The sequence below is a fragment of the Thunnus maccoyii genome, chromosome 8, assembly GCF_910596095.1.
Source record: "Thunnus maccoyii chromosome 8, fThuMac1.1, whole genome shotgun sequence".
NCBI lineage: Eukaryota > Metazoa > Chordata > Actinopteri > Scombriformes > Scombridae > Thunnus > Thunnus maccoyii.
The window spans coordinates 21,272,835-21,298,954 of NC_056540.1; the positions used below are offsets into that span (position 1 = coordinate 21,272,835).

Below are 26,120 nucleotides of genomic sequence, written 5' to 3' on the forward strand. Positions count from 1 at the left end.
ACCACAGGGCTCATGCAGCACTTTTTTATGCAAACTCTCAACCCCGGCGCCCTCGCCGCTGGTCAGAGAAGCACCAGTTTGTTCCCCCTCTTCTAACCACGTCTGCCCTCCAGTCGCTTCCTGGATGCCCTTCATCACACCACAATCTCTTAATCACTGCTGTGCCTTTGAGAGCAAAAAAAAAAAGAAAAAAAAAACCTTTGCAACCGGATTGGCTACTCTTGGTGAAGCTGTTGCTAAGGGGAGGGTTGCACACAGTGATGGATAGATGTGGCAGCTGGTGGGGGGCAACCACTCCGAGCAACATATATATCAATTTAATGTTTCATTTACACTGCATTGACATCACATTGATGGTGTCAAAGCTACAGAAATCAGTGACTGAGATCCTTTAAATCTCCTCAAGGAGGTTTTAAAGAGCATGTTCTCTGTTCCACCAGGGTGCAATTTACTTTTAATCAAGTTTATCCTCTCACCCAAATAAAGTCTTATCGCTTCTGACGGGTCAACGCTCTTTACAGGTTTTTATGGTCCTCTTGTAGCTATTATTCCCACTGTTGGTGATTAGCGGACTGCGTATATATATTATGAGATCAAGATAGGAAACAACCATAAAAACAGGTCATGACATTTTGCACGGAAGTGCATTTTATAGAGATAGTATTTTATGACTTGGAGGAATATCTGTACAAAAGCTACTGCTGCTCTTCAGCTTTTTTTGAGTTTTAAGAATTCTGTATGTTATCTGAGACCAAATCATTAAATTGGACTGAATCCCTACATACATTTGTGAAAATTATGAAAATGTTTATTGTGCTGAGTAACATCTACATTGTGCAGAAAAACAATGCCTACTGTGCTCTACAAGCTGCAGGATGTTCTATTGAAGAGCTGCAAAAACATTAGTGCAGATTTACCTATCAGCACACCGCGTGTTTGCATTTTATAACCATGATATGAAAATGGTGTGAAAGTGTTTTAGAGCACGTCCTGTTTTGCAACGCAGCTTTATAGACACACACCCACCCACCTCTCCTTTAGGTAAATCCTCAGTAAATCCCTCAACAACAACATTACATAAGCTGCTAAACTTGCCCTACACAAGAACTGAGTGAAGTAACTGGTGTTTCCATGTTATGACATGTCAAAAACGCATCACCACACATTCCTGCAAAGGCCTTTAAGGACTTAATACAACATTCACACACAAAAAAACAAAAACTTTTCTAAATACATGTTTCGACAGTAACTGAGCTACAAGAGGAAGAGTAACACTTCTGACCTACTTCCTGTTGACAGTGACAAAAATGCAACAAGCCAAAAGTCAGTTTCCAATTATTTATTTCAGTTTTACTGCATTACTGCTTAATATAAAAATGGTTTTTGAAATATCCAAGGACAAATAAAATGAGTCATTTCATTACAACACCTTGAAGTTCCATTTCCGTAGTGAAGACAATGGGAGCCAACTGAACAGGGCATGAGGGTGTACAAAAAGTCAAGGCACGCCATGTTACAGTAATACCAAGAGGAAAGATGTAGAAACTCTGCAGTAAGGAGCCCTTCAGCTCAGCGTTAAAAAGAAAAGAAAAAAAAAAAAATCATTTATATGTTTTTAAAAAGGAGGGACAGAATAACCAGCATTCAATTTCTCCTACAGTCAGAAACCTTCTTTTTATTCACAAATCAGACAATCTGGTGACAAATTCATGTTCAAAATTTTTGAAATGAACAAAAGACGAGAGGACGAGTTTCTGCATAAACCAGAGCTGTGCTTCATCTGGACTTGATTACAGACTTAATAAAACCTCCGCCGAGCACAAAGTGTCGACTGCTGCGCTGACGAGACAGACAGCCAGGCAGGCAGGCGACACGTGCAGGTGTCACTGGTTTCAGGTATTTTGGGAGGGGTGCTGCAAGGAAGGGTGGCGAGGAAGAAGAGGAAGAGAAGAAGAAGGGGGAGAAGTTGGAGTGTCGTTATCTAGGAGTGAGAGAAGTCACAAAGTGGTTGCCCTGGTCAGTTCACTGTCCACTGCGATCCATTATGAAGAGATGGGGCCTCCTCCTCACAACACATCCCATTGTTGCAAGTCAAGCAGTCCGAGGGGAGAAGAAAGAAAAAAAAAAAAAAGAAAAAAAAAAAAAAAGATGTGATGTTATCCGAGGAGGGTTGAAGGTCGTCCAGTTGCCCCTAAACGCAACCCTCCTTGGATAAACAAAGAAAGAAGAAGAAGAAATGGTGGGAGACTTCTATCTCATGAAGTTTCCGCCTCCGATTTCTCTCTTGTATCTGTTGGTGAGGTGGTCTGCTTGCATTGTGAGCTTGGACAGAACTCCAAACAGTCCCCTGAGGTGGTAGTGGAACTGGTGCTCCAGGTCCGAGTTGTCGTCAAGCAGCAGTTCCCCGGTGACTGGCTGCTGCTCCTCTTGTTTCACCGCCATCTCCAAGAAGCTGGCGCCGCTACTCATCTCCCTCTTCAGCAGCCCCCACTCCATGTCGTTCTTTATGGACTTGAGGAGCAGGTAGTGCTCGTACATGTCCCTCTGCTTGTTAGGGCACGGCGGCTCGTTGTTGTTGGCCTCCATCTTGCTTGCAGCCACCACCACCGCTGCCTGCTGCTGCTGCTGCTGCTCATCCAGCGGCACGTCTCTCAGCAGGCTCGGCACCATGATGGTTTCATCCATGTTGTTGGCGGCTGCGATGAAGCGGTGCATGACGTTGATGAGGGAGTGCTTGTTGCTGGCTGAGTCACTGCTGATCTGCATCATCTTGAAGGCTTTTAGGTCGGCTTGGTTACAGTGTAGCTGGCAGGTGGAGCTAAGGCAGAGTCGCTTGGTGGTTTTGGTTTTTTTTTTTTTTTTTGAGGTGGCTGATCTGCGAGAGGAGAGGAAACATGAGGATGCAGCAACAACAACAACAGAAAAACAAGAAGGAAATGCCAGACACAAGTTTACACACTCAGCACTAAACCATAACCTGACACACTGGAGCAGAGGGGCTGCAGGACAGATGACGAAACAGAGGCAGCTTGTTTCAGACCTGATCCACAGAGCTCAACCGGGCTTCTAAGACCCCCCTCCCAAAAAAAAAAAACCCACAGTGCATTTCGACTGCCACATAAATAACCGCCTTAATTTTGCCGCATCGTGATGCCTCATTCACATCAGCATGACCTTGACTTCCTGCTTCTATAAAAAACCGCTGATGAGCACGTTTCAAGAGGCTTTGAATAACAGATAAAAGAGGATGCAGACTGACCTGAACCACGAGGTAACCTGAGGAAAACGTTTCTTGGCGTGCTGGTTAGATTTACCAAGTCTTCTCAGGCTCCGCACACCACCCGCCGGGAAGGAAAAAGAGACTTTCCTTAGCTGACAAGCGGCTGAACACGCTTTTTATACCGGACAGCCGGGTCGGAGTGGAAAAAACACCGACTCCGCCCTCCGCTGCTTGTTTTCTACGGAGCCAATTGGACAACCAGGAGGGTGAAGGCGGACTGTAATAGCGTCTGATCCGAAACCGACCAATCACACGTCTCATCATCTCTGCCGGTCAGATGTCTTTGTCGACGGCTTGTCTGCAATTAGCTGCACCCTATTTCCTGTTAATGCTGTCCGGCCGTTTGCAGCCTGAAGGCAACACTGATGCGAACCTGCAGGGCTGCGCGTCATGCGTCAGGTTCATCAGGGGTACAGTTTAGTTTTTCAAAGCATTTATGACACAAACACACATATATTTTAAAAAAGTACAGTGTGAACAGTGTTTTGTCTCAGTCATTTTGTGTTCTCGGCTTTTTCAGTTCAGTTTGTTACACAGCGGCGCCACCTGCTGGTCGGACAAAGCCTGAATTTCCTCTGATCATAAACGCATCATCACTCAGTTTTTACACTTGTTGAAATTCATCAGACAAAATGTTTAATTTCACTACAATCTTTAATTAAAGATGTTGGTCTTACCACAGAGTTTTCTTCTTTCTTTCTTTTTTTGTTGCAGAGCTGCTCCTCTGTGAATAACTTTAATCTTCAACTCAGATTAAGCATCCAGGACATCCTTCAGGTTGATCTGCATTAATGTTAAAGCCAACAGTCAGGAGGGAGCGGCTGCGGACATTATGACACGTCACCGCAGCAACAGCACAGGTGAGTTAAATGATGTTGATTATGGATGAAGTGTTGAGCTCACACTTGTGGTTGCCAGCCATCTGTTCACTGATTATATATGTTTAAGTTGTGCCCAGTTTGTTTTTACTTATTGCTAGTGGAAATAAAATTATTTATTAGTTTATAGAAAAAGCAAATATTTCTGCTTCACTATCCTGTTAATTAATTATTAAAGATCCCCTTCAGACATGTTTTAAGATGTATATAAAATACTCTACTGTGAATAATAATGTGTCAATATGGTCTTTCTGTAATAATAATAATAATCTGTAAATATGCAAATATATTTCAGAAGTTTAACTGCTGGATGCAACATGTCTGCTACTTCACTGTTAAGTTAAATTCTCAGTGTTTGTGGATACTTCAAATGTCTACAACATTTACGATTGGGTCCAAATTATTTGTGATGTTACAAATCCTGCTCGTAGGCTCTTAAAATCAGATTTTCAATGAGCTCAGAGAAACTCAGCAGATAAATGTGAAAACAGACTTCTAGTGTCAAACTCTGCACAAACATCATTCTGCACAGTGAAGCTCAAACATTCAACTGTAGGAACAAGAAGAAAAACATATTTCTGAGTTGAGGGTGACTTTAATTATCTGGTGACCACTGAGAGATCTATGGGAAATCAATATTTCAAATTTCACTCACCTTAAACATTTGTATGATCCATCACGAATAAACACTTAGAAATCAGGAAAAAAAGGACTTGCATACATTCATGGGAACATTGCAAACAAAAACTATTATTATCTATTTCAGCATACTTTTAATGTGCCAGTTTACCTAAAATGTAAACAAATGTAGGCTGATAAAAACTAACCCACAGATAACTGTCTGATTTACAGTATTTGCCTGAAACTGATTTAAAGGGTTAAAAAAAACATCCCAATAGTGTTATTATGAACTAAAAATACCTATAAATAATATCTAATCTGTTATTGTAATTAAAACGAGCTGCTTAGTTACACCAGTACAGTCTGATTGGGAAATTAATGTTCGAGCTCCCCGAACAGCTCATTAATTTAAGACTGTCAGGTTCATTTCCATGCAGACTGGAGAGAAGTGATGTTGACGTCAACATTACAAACTGTAATATATGATGGAGGGTCGCAGTCGTAGCCCGTTGGAACAGGTGAGATTATTTGTATACATGTATACTCTGTGATTAGGATTATTTTAACATGCGACATTCAGTGTGACTTCAGGCAGCTTCAGCTACGATACTGCAGGAGCTGTTGAGGGAATTTATCCTCGACTGTGTTGAGATTCAAACACAAACTCTTTTTCAAATTCATTCTTTTCTCCATCAAACGTAGAACATGAATATTAAGTCTGAGTGATGGTAGTTTGTACAGTTTTAATTGTCAAACTGCTGGTTCCACAAATGAACCATTAAAGTTTAACCAGGCAATAATATGATCAATATCAGTGAACCTTAATCTGGGAGTTTATTGTGTTTTTATGGCATCTTGCTCTATCTCGACAGACTTTATCTTAAATGCTGCTGGGATGATTACTCAGCTGTAACTGAGTGAAATGAATAGTGAATTCATTAAAATCCACAATTTCTATCGCAAACCAGCTCCTGAACACATCAATAGTAAAACCTGAAATATTCTCATTTTTAAACACATCTTTATATACAAGTGTTTGGTTAAATCGGGGTTTTCATAGTTTGAGACTGTGGGTCTCCGCCCCTCCCTTTAGTTTACTTGCTTAGTTTCGCTCAGTTTCTGGACGCCTATATGATCATGATTATATTATTTGATCCTACAGACACTCAACAATTGAGTCGAGATAACCTGATGTTACTGTTTGACATAACTTCAGTCTGTCTGAAGACATTTATTAGTTTTATTCTGGGAAAAAAAGCAGTAAAATTCCCCCAAAACAACCACATCTCTGAACTATCTCTTAACTAAATCACACATATTAAGATATTCAGTGTAATATAATGTTCACTTCCATTAACTGAGCCTCCACTGAAACTCTCTGGAGCCCCCTGGAGAGGTCCGCCTCCCACTGTGAAAACCTCTATTAAATATATCATAATATTTGGCTTTACTGCCTGATCATATATCAAGTTAATACCAACATACTGAACTATGGCCTAAAATCTCCATATTCAAAACCTGTATATTGAAACTTTAGGTCTTTAACATTTTGTATTTTGGATCCCTTTCAGATGAACATAGAAGCAAACAATACTGCGCGACACACACTGTTAAAAGATGCTGGATTCCATCTTTATTTTTTTCAAGTATTTCACATGCATCCACAAAAAAAAAAGAATAACAATTTAACACTGAAAACTGTGATATAAAGTTGGCTGGGCTGCTGTAATTGGCACATATGAACGAAGGCTTTCGGCGAACGCTGCTGAGCCGACACAATCGTCATCAGTACGTTTCCACACTAAACCGCACATACTTGATTTCAGGGTGACAACCTCAGTCTGTCTGAGACTCACGTAGTGTTGAAGAGAAGTTTATCAGCTTATTGTCTAGATTTCATCTGTTCAGCTACAGACTAAGTTTAGCAAAATTATAAAATATGGCAGCTGCATTATATAAAGACACAAGAAATGGAAACGTTGACATATTGGTAGAGTTAATTAACTCAAATGAAAATGTAACAATATATATATATATGTACTTAATGGATATTCCCTAATTAAATCCCAGGAGTAACAAATCATCTTTGAATTACATCTCTGAACTGGCCTTGAATCTTGAAGGGTCCCTTTGTTTTTGGTCCAACTATGCTGCAGATTTCCCTTTTGATTTCCTTTTAAATTCCTTTCACATTTTCCCTTCTGCTGGTTTGCCATTGAGTGAGATCGGATAAAAAGAAGCAGTGAGAGTTTTTTTTTCTCCTCTCTAAAAAAGTATATTATCAACTAACACAACACAATATTAAAATCACAGGAGATTCTTTTAACTCAGTTTGCATCAGGAGCTGCCCGTCAGTAACCTGAAACACACAAAACAGACAGATTGATGGTTAAAAGCATGTTTTCCTCCTCGATATTTATTATCTTTGACAACATGTCATTAAAAAGTCTCACCTGTGGAAGGTCACTGTTAGACCATCTCATACTGGTTGTTGGTTATGTATCGAGACAAGCAGCAGGCCAGGAATATTCCAATGAGCTGAGCAGGAAAAGACATTTTAGTGTGGATAGTCTGGTTTTGGCGATCATCCTATCAACTATGATAACGTATCAAATAATGATTCATAAATGCTGCCACTCTGTTAAACTGGGTTTGTGCTTCTCTGGGCTCCACGTAGGCGAACATGCACGATGGTCACTCTGCGCTACTTATAAGTTAAAATTACACTCGTACAAACAAACAAAAACAGCAAATAATAATAAACAAGTGTCTCTTTGAACTGGCAGAACGTGAACCAACATGCATACAAACAACCTGATGAATATGAAATCATAGATAGATAGATAGATAGATAAATATTACAGCAGCATTAAAAGAGCTGCCCTGTGCTCAATATAATCAATTATACTGGAAAATGTGACTTTTTGTCCATTTCTAGGGGATTGTGAGATTTTTATGAGGTATGAACTTCAGGTACAATGAAATATCTAACGTGGACTCAAAATCACTTCCCTTGAGACACATTGTCTTTTTAATGTCAAATTATTATGACACAGACATTTTCTTCTTTTATACTTATATATATATATACAGCTTAAAATGATAATAATAATCTTAAAGTGCACTTTTGAAAACCCAAGTTACAAAGTGCTTCGCATAAAATCCTTGGATTTTAAAACAGACAAAACCAATTCAGTGTAAGATAAAACAAGAAATACAAACAGAAATAAATGACAGTTCAGATGAAATACAAACTCAATTAAAATCACGATATTACACTATATATAACATTTACATTTCCCTTTCAAATCAGCCTCCCAACAGGCGCTTTATCAACTGATATAAACCTGCTTGACGTGCAGCTGCACATGACGCCTTATCGGCACATGTGAGGCGTGACTGAACCGTCCTGTTACCTAAAACAAACTTCTCTCTTTCTTCTCTTTACGTGAATCTTCAGAGAAACACAATTTCCAGTCGTACAAAGGAGCCTCCACATTAGTGCTCAGTTATGTTAGAAATAAACGCATACTCGACATTTTCAGAGTGAAAACAAAAGGTGAAAGTTTTTATTCCTTTGTAAACGTCTGGTTCAACTTTGACCTGCACTCAGTTTTACAATGTGATTAAAATCAACATGGCATGTTTGTTTTTATGGTCTTTATCATTTAGGCATGTCTGAAATATCTGTCTCGCTCAGTCATTTATTCTCCCCATATAGCAGACACTAGTTGAGATTACACTATAGTGAGCAGTAAACTGAGATTTTGGATATTATAAGAATATAAATTATACTATTCGTAAATAGAGAGTGACTTCGGACACACTGCTAGTTTGGTTTAAACAGTGGATTCCCTTCTTTTATTTATTTATTTTGGGGCATTTTTTTCCTTAAATAGGCTTTAATCTGCAGTGTGGAACAGACAAGAGCCAACTTCCTCAATACAGGGAGGCTGAAACTAAAGCAGTTAAATGGCTTAACTGTGAAAAAAGGGGCCTGTTGCTACGTGTCACTGCGTCCAAACCTCTCAGCAAAGACACATGGGAGTAAAATATGACCTTAACTGATAGGAATGATGGCCGAAGCTACAAAAACAAGATTGGAAACAACTAAAATTTTTACTTTAAACCACTTTAAACAAACTATCTGAACATGTCACGTACCTGGAAGAACGCAATTCCAAAAGAGATCCCAGCAATGATTCCCAGGTTGGCCTCCATCAAATTGGTCACCAGTGTGAAGCAGCCCTTCACAGCAGGAAAATAAACATTTATAATGACTTTTTTAACCTCTTAAAAAGTTTTTGAGCTAAACTGATTATCCTGTTTGTTGCCGAAACATGTTGACATTCATTTGAAATATGACTAAGTAGTTTAAAATATCTAGCAGGGGGTGTAAACTCACATTTGTGTACACTTCCGCCTTAGCTTTGTCGAGGTCTTTCAGGGTCTCCGGTGTGCACTTCACACCTTCCTTACAGCAGCTGGTGGGGATTCCTTTCTCTTTAAAGTAAAGTGTGTTCTCCCAGTCGGTGTAGTTTTTCATCCCGCAGCAATGAAGCTACAAGCACAAAAACAATAAATTTAACGCAACACGTTTATTTATGCGACAGAAAAGTGGGTCAAAAATATTTTTAATGATTAAAAAAAAAAAAAAACAGTAGGATGTTTTGCTCTCGAGTGACCTCACTGCAGATGTTTTGGATGATCTTTTGGGGAAAACACCTGCAGTAACAAGAGCTTGAAAGTTTAAACTAGTGCAGCAGCTTTTCTGCTCTGCGTGGTTCAGCGTCACTCGGCTGCCCTTTTAAAAAAGCTCTTATATAAGCAAGAGTTCTTCAGTTTGTACAGCGAGACACAAACAAAGTCAAGATAAGAGCAGCAGTGTTAGTGTGACGGCAAAACTCCCGCTTACAGTCCTCTGGATGGTGTCGAGCCCGGCGCTGCTGCTGTCTGTGCCGTTGTAGGACGTCACGGCGTTTTTGTAGGCGCTTCCTAATTTGGCCTTAATCTGGGAAATTAAAAACAAAGTAGATTCTGTTTTAGTAAACTGTATTTTCATTCAAAAAATGTTTTTAATTTTGCAGCAGAAACTCACCTCGTGCCTGAAGATGAAGCCTGACACACCAGCCACAAGCTCAGCCAGGAAGACCACGGTCAAGAACATGGCGTACTGAAGGAGCAGAGCATTAAAACAACAGTTGTTAAAAAAAAAAAAAAAAAAAGGGTCACATGTGAGATTTTTAAGGATTACTGCACTTTCACTGACCAGTTTGAGCATCCATGGGCTGCCGCGGCATGTAGCGAAGCAACCAAACAGTCCGAAAATAACGATGGTGGCTCCGGTCCCAATGAGGACATATGGCGCGTTGGTGCTCTCCTCAGAAGCCACAGAGAAATAGGCCTCCAGGCTCACCTTCCCCCACACCCCGACCGCCAGCAGGAACATGCCTGTGATCTGAAGAAGAGCACAGAGAGTCAGCGCCGGCATCAAAGAGCCAAAGACAAAGATGAGGAGGCTTTAAGGGCCAAAACCAAAGATTAAAAGGCTCGAACCTGCTTGTTTAATTACACGCTGGTGTGTTTACGGTTCAGCAGCATTTTATGCTTCTGAATCCATAAACTGTTTAGTAGTTTCAATGATTTTAAGTAACAAAAATGATAAAAAGCTCAGAGTTCAACAGTTAAAACTGAAATATTGGAATAAAAAGTCAAGTTTGCTTCACAGTTTAACATATTTGATATTTAGATATTTGATACATGTTTTGAAAAAAAGAGGAGCTACAACATTTCATCAGATCTGTTAAGACTCAGAGTTCAATACATCCAGCAACTGGTTACTGAAACGATCGATAGAAAATCAATCACCAAAAAGTGTGATCTAATAATTGTTAAAATAATTTCTGAAGCAAAAATATTAAAAATCTGCTGCTTTCAACTTCTTCAATGTGAAGTAGGGCTGCAGCTAACAATTATTTCCATTATTGATTCATCTGCAGATTATTTTCTCAATTAATCAAAAAAAAAATTGTGAAAAAATTGGCTTCTCCAAAAATCTCTCCAAACTCATATTATTGTCTTCAACTTTCTTGTTTTGTCTCACAAATGCTCCAAAACCTAAAAATATTCAACTCACTGTCATATATGACAAAGAAAAACAGCCAATTGTTTCATTTGAAAAGGTGGAACCAAAGAACATTAAATTAATTGATTATCAAAATAGTTCTTGATAATATTTCTTTCAATGGACTAATCGTTGCAGCTCTAATGCAAAGATTTTCTGCTTTTTTTGTCATATATGATAATAAATCTTAATATCTTTGGGTTTTGGACTGTTGGTCGGTCAAAACCAGCAGTTTTTAAATGATGTCATCCAGGGATCTGAGAGTAACTGACAGACTAATTGATAATGAAAAGAATCATTAGTTATATTTTTGTATATTATATTCTGTGGAAACGCTCTGCCTCCTAAAACAGCTCTGAAAATATTAAAGTTAAACAGTTTAACCAAGCGAGAATCACATGTGAACAGCACAGCGACTCAAGAGAAACCCCGTCACTGAATCTGGCAAACATCAGGAACACTTTTAATTAAGGAGCATGAAGAGGTGAATCGAGGGAAAACACCACCTCCATTATTGATTTCCTTTATTAAATCGCTGCTCTCGGGGGAGGAAATGCAGATGAAGAGAAGCAGATGAGTTAGTGGAGGATATTGAAGCTCTGAGACAAGATGAGGATTGAGTATATTTTCAGTGTAGGTGATAAACTCTCCTTCTGCTAACGTCAGTCATAAAACATGTCCGATGATTCACTTTACGTACCTGACAACATTTTAGTAAAAACACACCTGGGATACTCAGTACCTTCAGCCTGCCGTTTAATCATCTCAGCAGCATCTTTTTGCTTTAATGCTGCCTACACAAGTCATTAGCCTGAGGGGACGCATCAGCTCAACCAGCCGAGAGCAATAAATTGACAGATAAGCACTAACCTGAACTTTGTGTTCGCTGCAGCAGCCTGAGATGGTTGTTTGCTTGGTACAAAGATTAACAGCTGCGAAAGGAGCAGCAGAAACTTCTCATTTTTCATCTGAAGACTGTTTATGTTTTCCTTTCGTACAGTTTTTAGGCTGCAACTAACAATTCCTTTCATCATCTGTTTATTCTGATAATTATTTTCTTGATTAATCGATTGTTTTGTTAATTGGATCAGAAAATGTTAAAAATGACAAAGAAAAGCATCAAATTATGGCTGCGATGGCAGACAGAAAATGAATTGGCAGCCATCTTACTGATCAATTAATCGTTCAAGTCATTTTATAAGCAAAAACCACCAAACAACCTTGTTCCAGCTTCTAAAATGGGAGGATTTGCAGCTTTTCTTTGTCTTATATGATAATAAAACTAAATATCTTTGGGTTTTGGTCGCATAAAACAAGACATTTGAAGATGTCACTCAGGGCTACAGGGAACTGTTCAGGCTTTTTTCACTATTTACTGACATTTAAGACCAAACAACAACCAGTAGATTAATCAATAAAGGAAATGGAAACAATGGCACCAGCAAACATTTGGCATTTTTCCTTGATAAATGACTAAAAGCAATAATCAGTTACCAAAATAACGAGAGTCAGAGTGTTAAATCAAATGAATGGACTGCAACTTTCAATTATTTTCATTATCGATTAATCTGCCAATTATTTTCCTGATTAGCCTTACTGATTAATCATTTGGTCTGTGAAATGTCAAACTAAATAGTCAATATTCATAATTTCTCATAGCTCAAGGTGGTGTCTTCATATTAGGGGTTCAACAAACTAATTATTTTCATAATTGATTAATCAATTCTCTAATAGAGAACTGTGGAAACTGTCCATCCCAGTTTCCCAGACTCCGAGATGTCGTCTTCAAATGTTTTGTTTTGTCCGACCAACAGTCCAAAATCCAGAGATTCAGTTTACTATCATGTAAAGTCAAGAAGAAGCATCAAAGTCTCACATTTAAGAACCTGGAACCAGTGTCTTTTTGACATTGTGGCTTGAAAAATTACTTAAACGATTAATCGCTTACCAAAATAGTTGCTGTTTAATTTTCTGTTGATCGACTTAATTGTTGCTGCTCGACTTCATATAACGTTAGCTGTTTCATCTGAGAAACAATACACAACCCAACAATAATAAGTATACTCTATATTAGGGCTGCAACAACCGATTACTTTCATTATCGATTAATCTGTCAACTAACGATATTTTCTTGAGTAACAGATTAGTTGTTTGGTCCATAAAATGTCAGAAAATGGTGAGAAACAAAAAAGATGACGTCCACAACCCAAAGATACTCAGTTTACTGTCATAGTGGACTAAATAAACTAGAAAATATTCACATTTGAGAAGCTGGAATCAGATAATTTGGAAATTTTCTCCCTGAAAATGATTCAAAACAATTAATCTATTATCTAAATATTTGCCAATTAATTTAATAGTTGGTAACTAATCGATCAATCGACTAATTATTGCAACTCTGATTAAGTCAACTGTCATGTATGACAAAGAAACACTGAAAGCTGGAAACAGAAAATGTTTTGCACTTAAAATGACCACATAAAATATGACCGTGTCTCTTTCGACTAACTTAACTGATTGATTGACTAATCGATTAGACTCTAAATGAAACACTTTTAATAAACTAAGCGAAGTTAAGTGTCAGTTAGGCGGAGTGATTTTCTCAATCAGTGACACAAAAAGCTAACGGCTCCTTTCTCTACGGACACTAATGAGACGTTGATAAACTAGAGCCTCCAGGCGGCGGAACAACACAAACATCTGCTTCAGTGTCTCCAACGGTCAGTGAATTTCCAACAAGTGGTTCTTTATTTAAGTAGAAAACTAAGAGCACTTTGACTTGTCGCCATTTATCCGGCGTTTTTAACTCCGAGTGTGTCCCTATCTGCCGTGATTTAAGGAAATGATGTGATTAGCCCTGCTGGCATCGCCGCTTTTAGCCCATTGTTGCTCCTTTAGCTTGTTGTCCCCCATTACATGTCATGCAACTCACCCAGAATATGAGGCTGTAGGAGATAAGGAAAGTCTTCAGACAGGTGATCACGGGCTTCGTCTGAAGCCGTCGAGACGGCGGCGACATCTTGGCTTTTTCACTTTGGCCAGAAAAAGAAAGAAAAAGTTCACTTCTCAGCGCCCTGGAGGGGAGGAGAGGGAAAAAACTTCGGGGATAAATCCAGGGACAGAGAGGGAAGTGTCGTCACTAACACAGATGCCAATTTTTTGTTTCCTAGGATGGAGAAGTCATGACCCGCCCTATTCTGCCTCTGATTGGCTAGTACTCGTTACCTTCGTTAGTTTGGTTGGTTAGGTTTAGGCACGAGGAGTGAGACTGGTTAAGGTTAGGGTAATAATATCAGGGAAAGCCAATCAGAGGCAGAGTAGGGCGGGTTATGACTTCGCCATCCTAGGAAAAAAAAAAAGGATTGCAACCTAGATTCACTTTCCTGAGGGCATAAACATTTTTCCTCAATCCACAACAGCGTCGAGTCAGCGGCAATATTCAAAAATACCACCGTCAGCTACAGCGTCCACAATAAAACACTAAGGACACCAGGTACGTTATTTAAAATAGATAAATGACTGATGAAATCCTCACCGAGGTCTGCTAAAACACAGACTCAAATCACAGCAGCAGCTGTGATTATGGAAGATAATTTACTCCAGAAATTTAAAAACGGATGAAAAGTTAAGATTGATAAAACATAAAATATGATGAGGCAGGCTACTTAGTCAACATATTAGTCTTACTATGTCATGATTTTGAATGTTAAACTGAAAAGTTTGACTCTCCATCTTATAATTTTGACTCAGTATCTCGTAGATCATTTTACTAAGTGAATAGTAAAATTTTAAACCTGGTTTACTATTAGCACACAATTTTGACTTTCCATCTTACATATTATCTTAAATGTGACTTCTAAATCTAATTAATTTTGACGTATGAAACAAAAAATCTGAGATAAGTCGTTATTTCAATGCAGTATGTCATAATTATGACCGACTATTTCATAGTTTTGACTTAAATTGTTTTTGAAATCATTTTTTCCACTAACATTTTATTTATTTTCTTTGTTTTCCCAGCTAAAATGGACTTCCATGTGCACCAGATTTTTTCCAGCATACTGAAAATAATCCCTTTCAACAACTAATTCAGATACAACTGTGGCTTAATGTTTAAGAGTCACATTATGCTTTTATGCAGAAGGCAGGCTCTGTACTTCCTGTCTCATGCTGTCTGACTTTACACTCCTCTGCTGAATCTGATGTGACCTAAATCAGTAGTTCTCAAACTTTCACGTCAAGGACCCCTAAACTGACACAAATTAGACCACAGACCCTCAGTTGATAAGATTTTGTCTCACTGTCCCCCATCTGATAATATGTTTGCTTTTAGATGTTTTATTACAGAAAGTGTTTGAAACCCATGACTATCAAACTCATACATTCTGTCATTATGTTACTTATAGATGGAATAATAGTGCTGGGGACCACCTGGAACCCCCTCAAGAAACCCTGGGGGTCCCCAGACCCCACTTTGAGAACCACTGGACTAAGTTACATCAGCTGAGTAAATAAAAATACATCACGTCGCCCACTGAAAGATATTACTTCTAATGTTTATCAGAGATGAGGAGTGCCACGCCAGCATGCAAAGATGGTGTCTTGACAACTGCAGCCACTGATTGAAGCTGAAAATGTCAGATCAATGAGTATTGATCAACCCATCAGACTTCAATCAAGGTCTAACAAGCAGAAATGGTGTCTTCCTGTTAGAGATAACATTCAGATCATTCATTTATTTGTTCAGTCTCATGCACGCTTACATTTTCACCATATTCAAGCACAAGTAGCCTTCATGTGGCTCTTAAGGACATGAGTTCAAATCTGTCACATGTTGGTTCTTATTCCCTCTCTCCCACTTTCCTTCCTCTCATTAAGTCTAATAAAATGCTTAAAAAGGTTTTGTTTTCTCCTACATGAAACATCCCATCATATTATGACCAGGAGTTAATCAACCTGCTTAATTAACTGTAGCTGTGTTTAGCATCAAATCAAAGTTGGCAAACAAATATAACAGGGGTATTTTTCCCTCCAAAGGTTCCTTCAGGAACTCTTTAAATAGAGAGGCTTCTTGATATAACCATCCGCCTCCATATGAAACAATAAGAGGAACTAAACGAATAACAGGAAATGACTTTTGTTTTCTGATATCGGGTTGATTATCTCGTTATCCCCAGATAACATTTAAAAAATTGCAAACACGGCTACTCTCGGCTTCCGTACTAGAAGATTGTTTCTTCACATCTAATTGACACTCTAATTATGTTCGACAGTTTATTAGATGATCATTTAAGCTTCCTATAAGACAAACCGTAATCAAATTACATGTGATGATTCTTTCAGAACAACAACTTATTGTATTAAATGTAGAAATATCACAACAAATCTGTGAGGTCATTAATAATAACTTGATAATAACCCCATGGAGGTAAAAACATGACGTTTCTATAACTCGAACTTCCGCAAAAAACAGTAAATGATTTGAGGAGGTTTAATGCAGCGGTGGGAGGAAACAGACACACAGTCCGCTGGTGCCACCAAGTGGTTTCATCTTTAACCATGAACTAAGCGGATCCTTGTGTGTCAAAAGCTGCGGAGACTCTGTTACAGGAGCACCTACTCTCCAGCGGGGGACAAAAAACGAGTGGAGAGTTTTTAAAAAGTCGTTTGAGCATCATTTTGGTAACTTTTTCTGGATTATAACTTTGTTTCCTTGTTTGACTGTGGGATCAAGAGAAGCTGCGCAGAACTTTTTTTCTCCCCCCCCCCCGCAGCTGTTTCTGACTTGAAGTTTGATTATGATACTCAGCTGCGTTGTTGCTGTGCTCGTTTTACATCTCACAGGTGAGTTAATGACTCTAAACAAAGAAGGTAGGTGAACCCCTTCACTAAAATGTCTCTAGTTATGTGTCCAGGATTGTGAATTCTTATTATTATTGAGTTTCTGTTCAGTCGTCAAAAATCTCATTTGAATTTTTTCCCCTCACAAAACAAAAACACCAAAAACATATAATATATGAGTTTGCTGGAGGCAGTTCAGGTCACTTAAACATTCACATCCCTTCCCTGCAGCTGGGAAATACTTTCACCTCAGCAGTAATAACAACTGTATTGGATGCAGATGTGCTGAATATTGGATGAATGCAAATGGAGCCCCCTCTTTCTCCACCTCTTCAGGACTGAAGAGCTGAACAACATCTCCCAACATGCAACTGGCCAGAATCCATTGAAATGAATACATTAAGGCTGTAGATGAGCTGCCTTTCTCTTCAGGTGCTTCTCTGTGTGCTGACCAGGCGGTTTAATTACAGCTCGGCTCCAATCACTGCCAGTTAATTACTGAGGAGTCCCCCCTCTGGGCTCAGTGTGCTAAAGCCTTCATTTAATCCTGCAAGATAATGACGTGACCTCAGATCCACCCAGAGAAACACATACGCTCAGATCATAATGCAGAGAGACTGAAAGGATGCTGGTCATTATCTGGCCTTTGTCATTAGTCTCAAATAGATGAAACCTCAAACAGGCACCATTTGTCAAACCATCAGGGGCTGAAAACTATAAACCTGCTTCCAAGTGTGACTCATCCCTGCTGCATAGACACACTCACTCACAGAGTATGCATGTTTCCCTGAAGACAGTTCTGTGAGTGATGCATGGTGTGTGTCGGTGTCTGGGTACTCAGTAAGAGTACAACAATGTAGAAACAATACACATGTGCAAGCTCATTCTTGCAAAATACCTACTTAAAAGTGCAGTAGTATTATTAGTGAAATGTACTTAAACTATCAAAAGTACTATCTGTTTACTATCAAAAGTGCTCACCCTGCAGAAAAAAATGGCCTGTGACAGCTACATTTTTTAGAGCTGCAATGATTAGCCAATAAGTCGATCAACAGAAAATGAATCACAAACTATTTTGATAATCGATTAATCGTTTTGAGTAATTTTTTATGAAAAAAATGCTAAATTCTCCTTTTCCAGCTTCTCAAATGTGAACGCTTTCTGGTTTCTTTTGTAATATCTTTTGTAATATCTTTGGGTTGTGGACTGTTGGTCGGGACAAAACAAGACATTTGAGGACGTCACATTGGACATTTAATAAACGATTAATAATTAGTTGCAGCACTAATATTTTTATATATTACATTAGTGAGGGGTCGGTTTCCTCCAAAGGATCCTAAGGTAAATCATGAGATGACTAATGGGAGAGGAAAGAAGAAAAAACTAAATTCTGCAGCAGTTTTGGAGTAAATCTTTGCTTTTTGTGAAATATTGTGTAATTTTACCTCTTTGGGCCTTCATTTATTTACTTTAAATGACACTCTGAGAAGTTTAAAGGGGTCTTGGAGGTACTGCTACCATCTCATAGACATCTGAAATATGAAAGGGGACCCTAACAAGACACTTCATAACACTACTTTAATCTTTAACTATGTATTGGATTTTATAAGCTTATAATATGTTTTTAGATAAAATCATAATTTGAAAAGTAACTACAGCTGTCAGATGAATATAGTGGAGTAGAAGTATAAAGAAGCATTAAATGGAAATGCTCCAGTGAAGTACAAGTCTCTCAAACTTGCAGAAATGCACTTACTTTTCACCACAGCAGTAGTTTTACCTGCATGTGATAAAACAATTTTTTATTGCCGTGTGCATGATGATGCATGTCAGCTGTCAAACACCTGAAGTAATGTCTGTACTTCAGCCCTACAGCACAGACCATCAGACTAGTGAGCGTAGCTTGTTTTTATTTCCTCTCTGACTAATTCTCTGCAAGGGGGACTTGGGAAATATGAGTCTTTGGAAGTTTCGTAAAGTGGAACATTGGGCTCATTATAAGAAAAAATGCTGACGACGGGTTTAATCTGCGACATCACTGAAAACAATCTGGATCAGCTTTAAGAGCGGGGAAGCTGAATGTGATGTGATGCATCCCTAGAAAATGTGCTAACCTTCGTGTTTTGTTGACTTTACTTCCCCTTTTTTTCACTTTACTGTAAATATTTTGTTAATTTCTTCTGATTTTATTAAAACCCAATATGTAGAGAAGCATTGAAGTGATTCTCTTTACCACAAACTGGGAATTAGATAAAGGTGACAAAACAAAGAAATTACCATTAAACTTTGTTATTACGTTCCTTTTTATAGCCACTCAAATTCACTCAAAGACAAAGAAATCTCAATTATGTCTAATTGATTAGACATAATCTAACTGGTCTAATCGATATTACTTATTAACTAGACCCCAGAGAGGTCTAACTCCCTGTTAGACTTCTCATCAACAAACTGTTACAAAATCCAACACAACAGAACAGAAATCGATTAAATTGGCTTATTTAGGATTCAGAAGGGGGATGCTGGGAAAAAAAGTAGCATCAATACTAATCACAGCTAAAGAGAGCTTATGAAAATCTATTGTATTCTCCAACAAATCATCAGTTCAGAATCGTGTTTATAAGCAATTCTCATAAAATTAGTAAAAGATACGAAGCAACGAGCTGATAAAACAACGTTAAGTGTGTTTTTTGAGCTGGTAAAGAGGACCCAGTGTCTCCAGAACCCCAAACAGATTTAGTGTTAAAGGGAAGTTTATTTGGCAGAGGCATCTGTGTCAGAAAACAGCCAAGGTTGAGCTGCAAGCAAAGGAAGCAAATACAGGAACTGACTTGCTAGGGGGGTGGAGGTCGATAGACTGGAAAGTCTGGCACTCGGTTCTAAACATGGAGTTATTTGAGGGATAATGTACCTGAACCACAACTGCTGAGACGGGGGTAATGAGAAAAATGACTAACTGTACAGAAAGTCTAATACGGAGACAATATTCTGAATTAAGGCCGTTTTACACTCTGCTTAAAACATAGAAAGAGAAAAAGAGATGAATAAGAGGGTCAAACTCCAAGCGGATAATGAGAACATGCTGTTTGGCCTAATTTTCGGTTAAGTCAGTCAATGAAGTAGTGTCATAATACAATGAATGGCAGAAGATTGAGTCTAACATGTTTTATCTGTACTGGAAAAACTTAAAGCCATTTACAAGATTTCCCTGCTATTGTGTTTAAAACCTTGAGGAGTTTCCGTTTGCAGCACTGATTGCAAATCCAGGTGTCTATGGACTGGAATGTTATCGAGCTGAAAGGAAGTTATGGAAAGGAGATTTTGTGGGAAGATTTCATTTAAATGTCAGCTTGTCTGTGTATCATCTATATATAGTATATGATAGACTTGATACAGACGCTCAAAGTCATGATGAATCATAAAGTTTTTCCAACCAGAGAACCAAGTTTAGCTTCTGCCAGCTTGGTCTTGTAAATTACAGGTTTGTTGCTCTCTGATTCTACATGTCTCACAGTTGTTCTGTTGTTACAGCTGGCACTGAGACAACAGTGTACGACACCTACAATGATTTTGCAGAGGAAGACACAACCCCTCAACTAGACTACAAAGGTGTGTATAAAGTAAGAACACACACACACACACACACACACACACACAGGTTCAACACAATCTTAAGCTCAAGTACTGTGTAATTGTGTAAGTGCACTTGTGGGTTTCTCAGAATTTAGATTTTTCCTAAAGACTGACCAAATCCCAAACTCAAATCTGAAGCCTGACATCAAATGCTGTTGCTGCTGTATGAGTGACATCACTCCAAAGACTAGATAATAGCAGATATCCTGTTCAATATCTTGCTTTTCATGATTAGATGTCAGGCGTAACACAGATTTGGGTTTGGTTATTCTTTAAAAACAGACCCGAACTGGTGTCATTCTCCGAATCTCCCCAACGGGGAGGTGACCTGCCACTCCCCTCGAGGTGGCGGCTACCGGAGCACGTTGGGCACCCGCTGCGAGTTGACCTGTGACCGAGGATACCGGCTGATTGGGAAGAGCTCGATTCAGTGTACCGCCAGCCGCCGCTGGTCTGGGTCTTCTTACTGCCGCAGTGAGTGGAAGTTCCTGTATGAGGATAAATCTGACCAACAATTAATATATCCTACTAACAAGTATTGTCTGTGTAGCCGAAGAAGAAGAAGAGCCGCAATGTTGCACTGGCTGACATGTTCCTTCAGGGCACTGTGGTTTATTTTGAGTCGATCCAACATACATCATCCTGCTGCCATAAATATTAAGAGCCCAAATGTGTGTTAATCCGCAGCTGAAAATAGTCCCCAACAAATGCATTATTTACCTCTGTTTGAGTAACATTTGCTGAAATCTACAGTGCCCAGCTGTTTGAAGAAATTATTTCAGCTTTAAATAAAACTAGAACTAGATATTTTTTACATGTTTGTAAAGATTTACAACTTCAGTAGGACCCAGTGGGCTTGAGCTACAGACAGTATTGAGAGATGGACTAACTGCTTGTTTTTCTTTCTTGGGATTTGTTAACAACGGCAAAAATATTGCAAGCCTCATCCTTTAAGATATATATTGATTCTGTGATTGTTTTGACCCTTTTATATAACATACTGTATGTCTTTGTGATGATGTTTCCACAGAGATGCGTTGCCATGTGCTGCCCCTCATCCCGCACGGCAGATACACCTGCAGTGATGGCTTCGTGGTGGACTCCAGATGCGACTTCACGTGTGACCCCGGCTACCGCGTAGAGGGGGAACACTCACGTACCTGTCAGCACGGGGGATCATGGAGCGGGGGGCAGCCCGTTTGCTCAGGTACTGGCCAAAAGTTCGAACTAAAAAGTCTTTTGTGTGTGATCGGGAATTTCATCCATAATTAATTGTGACTGACAGCTAGAGTTTTAATTTACTGCCAGAACATGGATTTAAAATCAGTCCATCTGCTTTGCTGTCTAGTTTTCCATTTTTCTTTCACAAGCACAGCTCTCTATGTGCTCAGTCTCATAAAAACAAGCTCATTTCCTGCTCTTCTGTTCTTTGGACTGGATCCAAAACTGTAGGCTGTTGTCTTTTAGTCTCCATACTCTGCTATTTACAAAGCCCTTCAAGTCCATTTCCCTTCTGTAATGTCGCCCATACTGTTGTACTTTTCAAACTGATCATTCCAGACACTGATCCTCCAAAGATCAAGTGTCCTCGGTCCAGACTCAAGATTGCAGAGCCTGGAAAACTCACTGCCAGCATGACCTGGGACCCCCCCACTGCCACAGATACTGCTGATAAATCACTCGAGTATGTCATTCCTTTCCTTTTGCTCCCCTTTCCTGTTCAGTTTAAAACAGAATTAGACTTTTGGTCTCTTTTTTTGTCTCTCTACAGTGTAATATTAATCGGCCCTGAGTCAGGCACCGACTTCAAAGAGGGAGCAAGCATTATCCGATACAAAGTGTACGATCAAGCCAGGAACAGAGCCGCCTGCAAGTTTATCGTTCGTGTTGAGGGTAAGCTGACAATACAGTTGAAGAGAGTTAAACTTTTTGTCTCGAGAAATTAGTGCAATTAATTTCCCCTTCCAGTGAGAAGATGTCCTACACTTTCTCCACCTATGCACGGCTACCTCACCTGCTCCTCTGATGGGAATAACTACGGAGCGACTTGTGAGTACCACTGCGATGGAGGATATGAGCGGCGGGGGGTGGTGAGCCGTGTCTGCCAGTTCAACCGCAGCTGGGGTGGACGCCCTGCTGAGTGTGTCCGTGAGTACTGCATGAACGTGGCGATCAGGCTTATGAATTTGCAGCATATACAAATATTTAGTGGGGGTATAATGCGGGACGTGAATGTGACTTTGTGTGTCTGTAGCAATGGAGATTAAATCAGACGTGAAGACAGCATCTGCTCTCCTGGATCAGTTCTATGAAAAGAGGAGGCTGCTGATCGTGTCTGCTCCCAACATATCTGACGCGGAGTACCAAATGCAGAACATCATGATACAGGTGAGGAAGATTCAAGCTGCTGGTGACTTTAAATGGAAATTTTATAAACAGTAACAACCGCAAAATCCCTAAATCTTAAAACTCTCATGCTTCTCTGTGTTCCCACCAGAAATCAGACTGTGGATTAGACCTGCGACACGTAACGGTGATCGAGCTCCTGGGCTCCCCGCCACGTGAGACGGGCCGCATCAAGGAGAGTCAGCTGACCTCTGAAGTCATCGAGGGTCTGAGGTAACACTGAGATACTTCATCACTCGGTTATAGCAATTTTTATGGTTCATTCAGGAATAAAAGTGCATTTAGTTGAAAAATTCCACCCTGAAATGGCTTTATATAACCCCCATTCTCATTCACAGTACACAGTTGTGTGTCCTCGCTCCATTTAAACATCAGGAGCCTCCTAATGAAAAGGAAGCCTGTGTTAGGTTGACTCTCAAAGGAAAAAATCCACTCTTAAGATTAACACAGTTAAAAATAGCAACATAATTCCAGTGTAGTGGTGCTGCAATTTGGACCAGACTTTCTAAAACATCAATAGTAAACATCTGGCTTTGGAGCCCAAGAATGTTAATGAACAACGTCACCATTACAAAAGATTTTCTATCTGACATATACAGAGACTATTTCATCTTAGAAGAGGCAAATCTATAAATCTATAAATCTATCTTTCCACCAGCAGTGCAACTTGAGTGAGGGGCTCTGCTCACTTTTTCCAGACTGGAAAATCTCTTGTCTATCCTTTAGTCTCACACAAAACCCACAGCTGACTGTGGGCAACATATTGAGGCACATTCTCTGGATGCGGTCCAAAGGCATTCTGGGAGATGTAGGATCTCAGAAATCACTCACTACATTATTGTAGTGGATAAATCTGAATAGGAACATTTGTTAAAGCTTTTTCTCAAAAGGTTATCACCATAAATGTAAAAAGTGGTTCCTAGAGGTCAGCAACCCTCATATTAAAACTGCATTAATCAATATTTTTATTTTATCAATCAAAAGACTATGTGTAAAATAAAAGTGGTCACTTGTGGTGAAGAATTATCACCCAATTCTGAGTGTTTTAGCATCTTTTAGCTCATTGTTTAAGTTTTACAGCCTTTACCAAAACTTAAACCTGCATTAACTGACCTTTTAATGCTTAAACAAGTTGAGAACACACTGACATATGGCAAACAAGTTAGCAAACAGTTGCTTAGTTACACATCCAGCAGTTATGGAGCAACATTATCATTCATTTGGGATCGTTTTTCCAATGTTTACTCTTTTCTCTTTTAGCTCTGTTTTTTGTCTCTAGTAACTCCTGAGGGAAATATTTGGCTCTTTAGCTGCTAAATGCTCCACTATGTTCACCAGTTACTTGCTAACTGTGTCTGTGTGGTGCTGAGCAGGTAGTGTACAGTGGGTTTTTAGAGATTTTTCTCTGAAAACAGCTGCCTGCTAGGACAGAAAATGACACTATGAGAACAGTGAGAGTGAACCAAAACAGTAAAGTTGCAGCCGCACAGCTAAAACTTGCATAAAGTTCTTTAAAGCTGAGGGGTCGGGCGGTAACTCCCTGTAGGTTTGTCACTACAAGCAACACCTCTGACATCACAAATTATAATTTGAAACATTGTTTTTTATAAAAATGATCAATTATAGCCACTTTAACTATTTTGGTTCAGTGTCTACGCTCTTATTGACCTTATTTCCAGCAAAAAAACTCTGATAAACCCACTGTATGGTGCCTGTCCAGCACCAAATGACATACAGACAACTAGCTGGTGAACGTAGAACATTTAGCAGCTAAAGAGTCAGAGATGGTGGAGACCAAGACAGAGCTAAAAGGAGGGTGAACTGGACTTACATACATCAGGTTCTCCAGACACGCGACACCAGATAAATTATAATGTAGTGTGTAAAAAGGCAACTGTTTGCCAACACGTTCAACATAACAGCTTTACAAGGTGATGTATCAGTGTTGTGTTTATGAAATCAATGAATGCTGCTTTAATCGCCCAAACATGAGATGGTGGACTGTTCCTTTAATAATCCAACAGCTGATTTGTGACTCTCTGTAGGCAGGTGTTCAGAATCTCCAGATCCTACTTCAGCATGGTGCTGCTGGACAAGCACGGACTGGATCGAGAGCGCTTCATTATCCCGATGGCGTCAGACGAGTTGTTCTCCTACATCGATAGTTTCCTGCTGAACGAAGAGGAACGTGAGAGGCTGGAGCTCCACAGAGACTTCTGTGATAATTAGATAAAAGCACTCTGGTTGCCACAGCGATAAACTCGTCAGCATTACTAACACAAAATGAGGAGGGACAAACAAGCAAGTAGGTCCAGAAGAACTTTAGGAGGGGAAAAAAAAAAAGAGGACAAGAACGCAGTTTGTCGTGTTAAAATGTGATCATTATACAACACTGAAGTGCTAGCACTGTTTCTCTATAACTAATCATCAGCGGAGATACATGGGGGCCAGAAAACTGTCGCCACACCTACAGAAAATACAGCAGACAGTGCTGGAGGTAAAACATATATACATAAAAGATAAGATTGGATGCATATTTTTAATAAGATTTCTGCCAAATTATCTAAAGAACCAACAAAAGACTACTGACAAAAACTTGAGCAGACAGATCACTTTTAAGTTAGCGGGTATCTGAATGTAATAGAGTTGAGAAAATCAATCATGTCTTTGGTTTGGTCAATTTTTATTGGGTGAGCAGAGTATTCAAGGCAACCTTGAGGTAAACATAGATCTGATCACACTCCACTAGGGAGTTAAAAGTTAAAATCTACATTTATATCTGCAAATAGACATATTTAATAATTTCTAATAAGGCTTTTTATGCAACTTATATAAATATATTTTTTACATAATAGTAGTAACGTAAAGTACAATGGATACTTAACAGTATAGATTAAAATAAGCACAATTTGTTGTATGCAAATAGCAGAAATTTTGTGTAACACCAGTTTCTAATGGATTGTTTCAGTGTAACTCAACTGTACACTATTATAAAGAAACGGTGACACATTATGACAACATTTCTGTGTTAAGTGCTTTGTGTGATTTTGATATGAGCCTGAAATTAAAAACATACAATGACTGTCACAGTGCTCCTAAAATAAATCCAGCGTTTAGTGTTGTGATGCTTTGGCACATTTTCAACAGTAATATTGGTCTGCGATCAGTTGGATCCACGCTGGAGATAAACCGCATACAGGTGTGAGCAGATGTTAACTGTTCATCAGAGTGTGTCTGCATACAGCCAATCAGCTGAGTCTATTCATCTCAGTGGGGCAGGTCTGTCGCAATAATCGTGCAAAATAAAATGAATCCATAATCAAATATTTGTCTCAGACTC

At 39.2% G+C, this 26,120-nt stretch overlaps 3 protein-coding genes across 6 annotated transcripts; 1 reads left to right on the forward strand and 2 right to left on the reverse strand.

The window, feature by feature from the left end:
* Nucleotides 1–1,324: 1,324 nt before the first annotated feature.
* mid1ip1l (MID1 interacting protein 1, like) lies at nt 1,325–4,061 on the reverse strand. Of its 2 annotated transcripts, none has more exons than XM_042419957.1 (2): nt 3,958–4,061; nt 1,325–2,875 (listed from the first exon to the last, which is right to left on the reverse strand). In XM_042419957.1, exon 2 carries the CDS (start codon nt 2,767–2,769, stop codon nt 2,251–2,253), a length of 519 nt encoding a protein of 172 aa, XP_042275891.1. In that variant the 5' UTR covers nt 2,770–2,875; nt 3,958–4,061; the 3' UTR covers nt 1,325–2,250. The 2 variants fall into 2 exon arrangements, with proteins under 2 accessions (XP_042275891.1, XP_042275890.1); XM_042419956.1 differs by lacking the exon at nt 3,958–4,061 and adding an exon at nt 3,260–3,387.
* Nucleotides 4,057–26,104, forward strand: srpx2 (sushi-repeat containing protein X-linked 2). Of its 3 annotated transcripts, none has more exons than XM_042419954.1 (11): nt 4,057–4,140; nt 15,310–16,747; nt 20,273–20,350; nt 20,657–20,848; nt 21,405–21,581; nt 21,935–22,058; nt 22,146–22,267; nt 22,343–22,522; nt 22,629–22,762; nt 22,872–22,993; nt 24,826–26,104. In XM_042419954.1, exons 2-11 carry the CDS (start codon nt 16,702–16,704, stop codon nt 25,007–25,009), a joined length of 1,359 nt encoding a protein of 452 aa, XP_042275888.1. In that variant the 5' UTR covers nt 4,057–4,140; nt 15,310–16,701; the 3' UTR covers nt 25,010–26,104. The 3 variants fall into 3 exon arrangements, with proteins under 3 accessions (XP_042275888.1, XP_042275886.1, XP_042275887.1); XM_042419952.1 differs by lacking the exon at nt 4,057–4,140 and adding an exon at nt 13,335–13,623; XM_042419953.1 differs by lacking the exon at nt 4,057–4,140 and adding an exon at nt 14,227–14,396.
* On the reverse strand, nt 6,390–14,053 carry tspan7 (tetraspanin 7). The gene is made up of 8 exons (XM_042419955.1): nt 13,836–14,053; nt 10,049–10,237; nt 9,878–9,952; nt 9,695–9,790; nt 9,185–9,340; nt 8,944–9,027; nt 7,233–7,317; nt 6,390–7,138 (listed from the first exon to the last, which is right to left on the reverse strand). Exons 1-7 carry the CDS (start codon nt 13,920–13,922, stop codon nt 7,249–7,251), a joined length of 756 nt encoding a protein of 251 aa, XP_042275889.1. The 5' UTR covers nt 13,923–14,053; the 3' UTR covers nt 6,390–7,138; nt 7,233–7,248.
* Nucleotides 26,105–26,120: the final 16 nt, after the last annotated feature.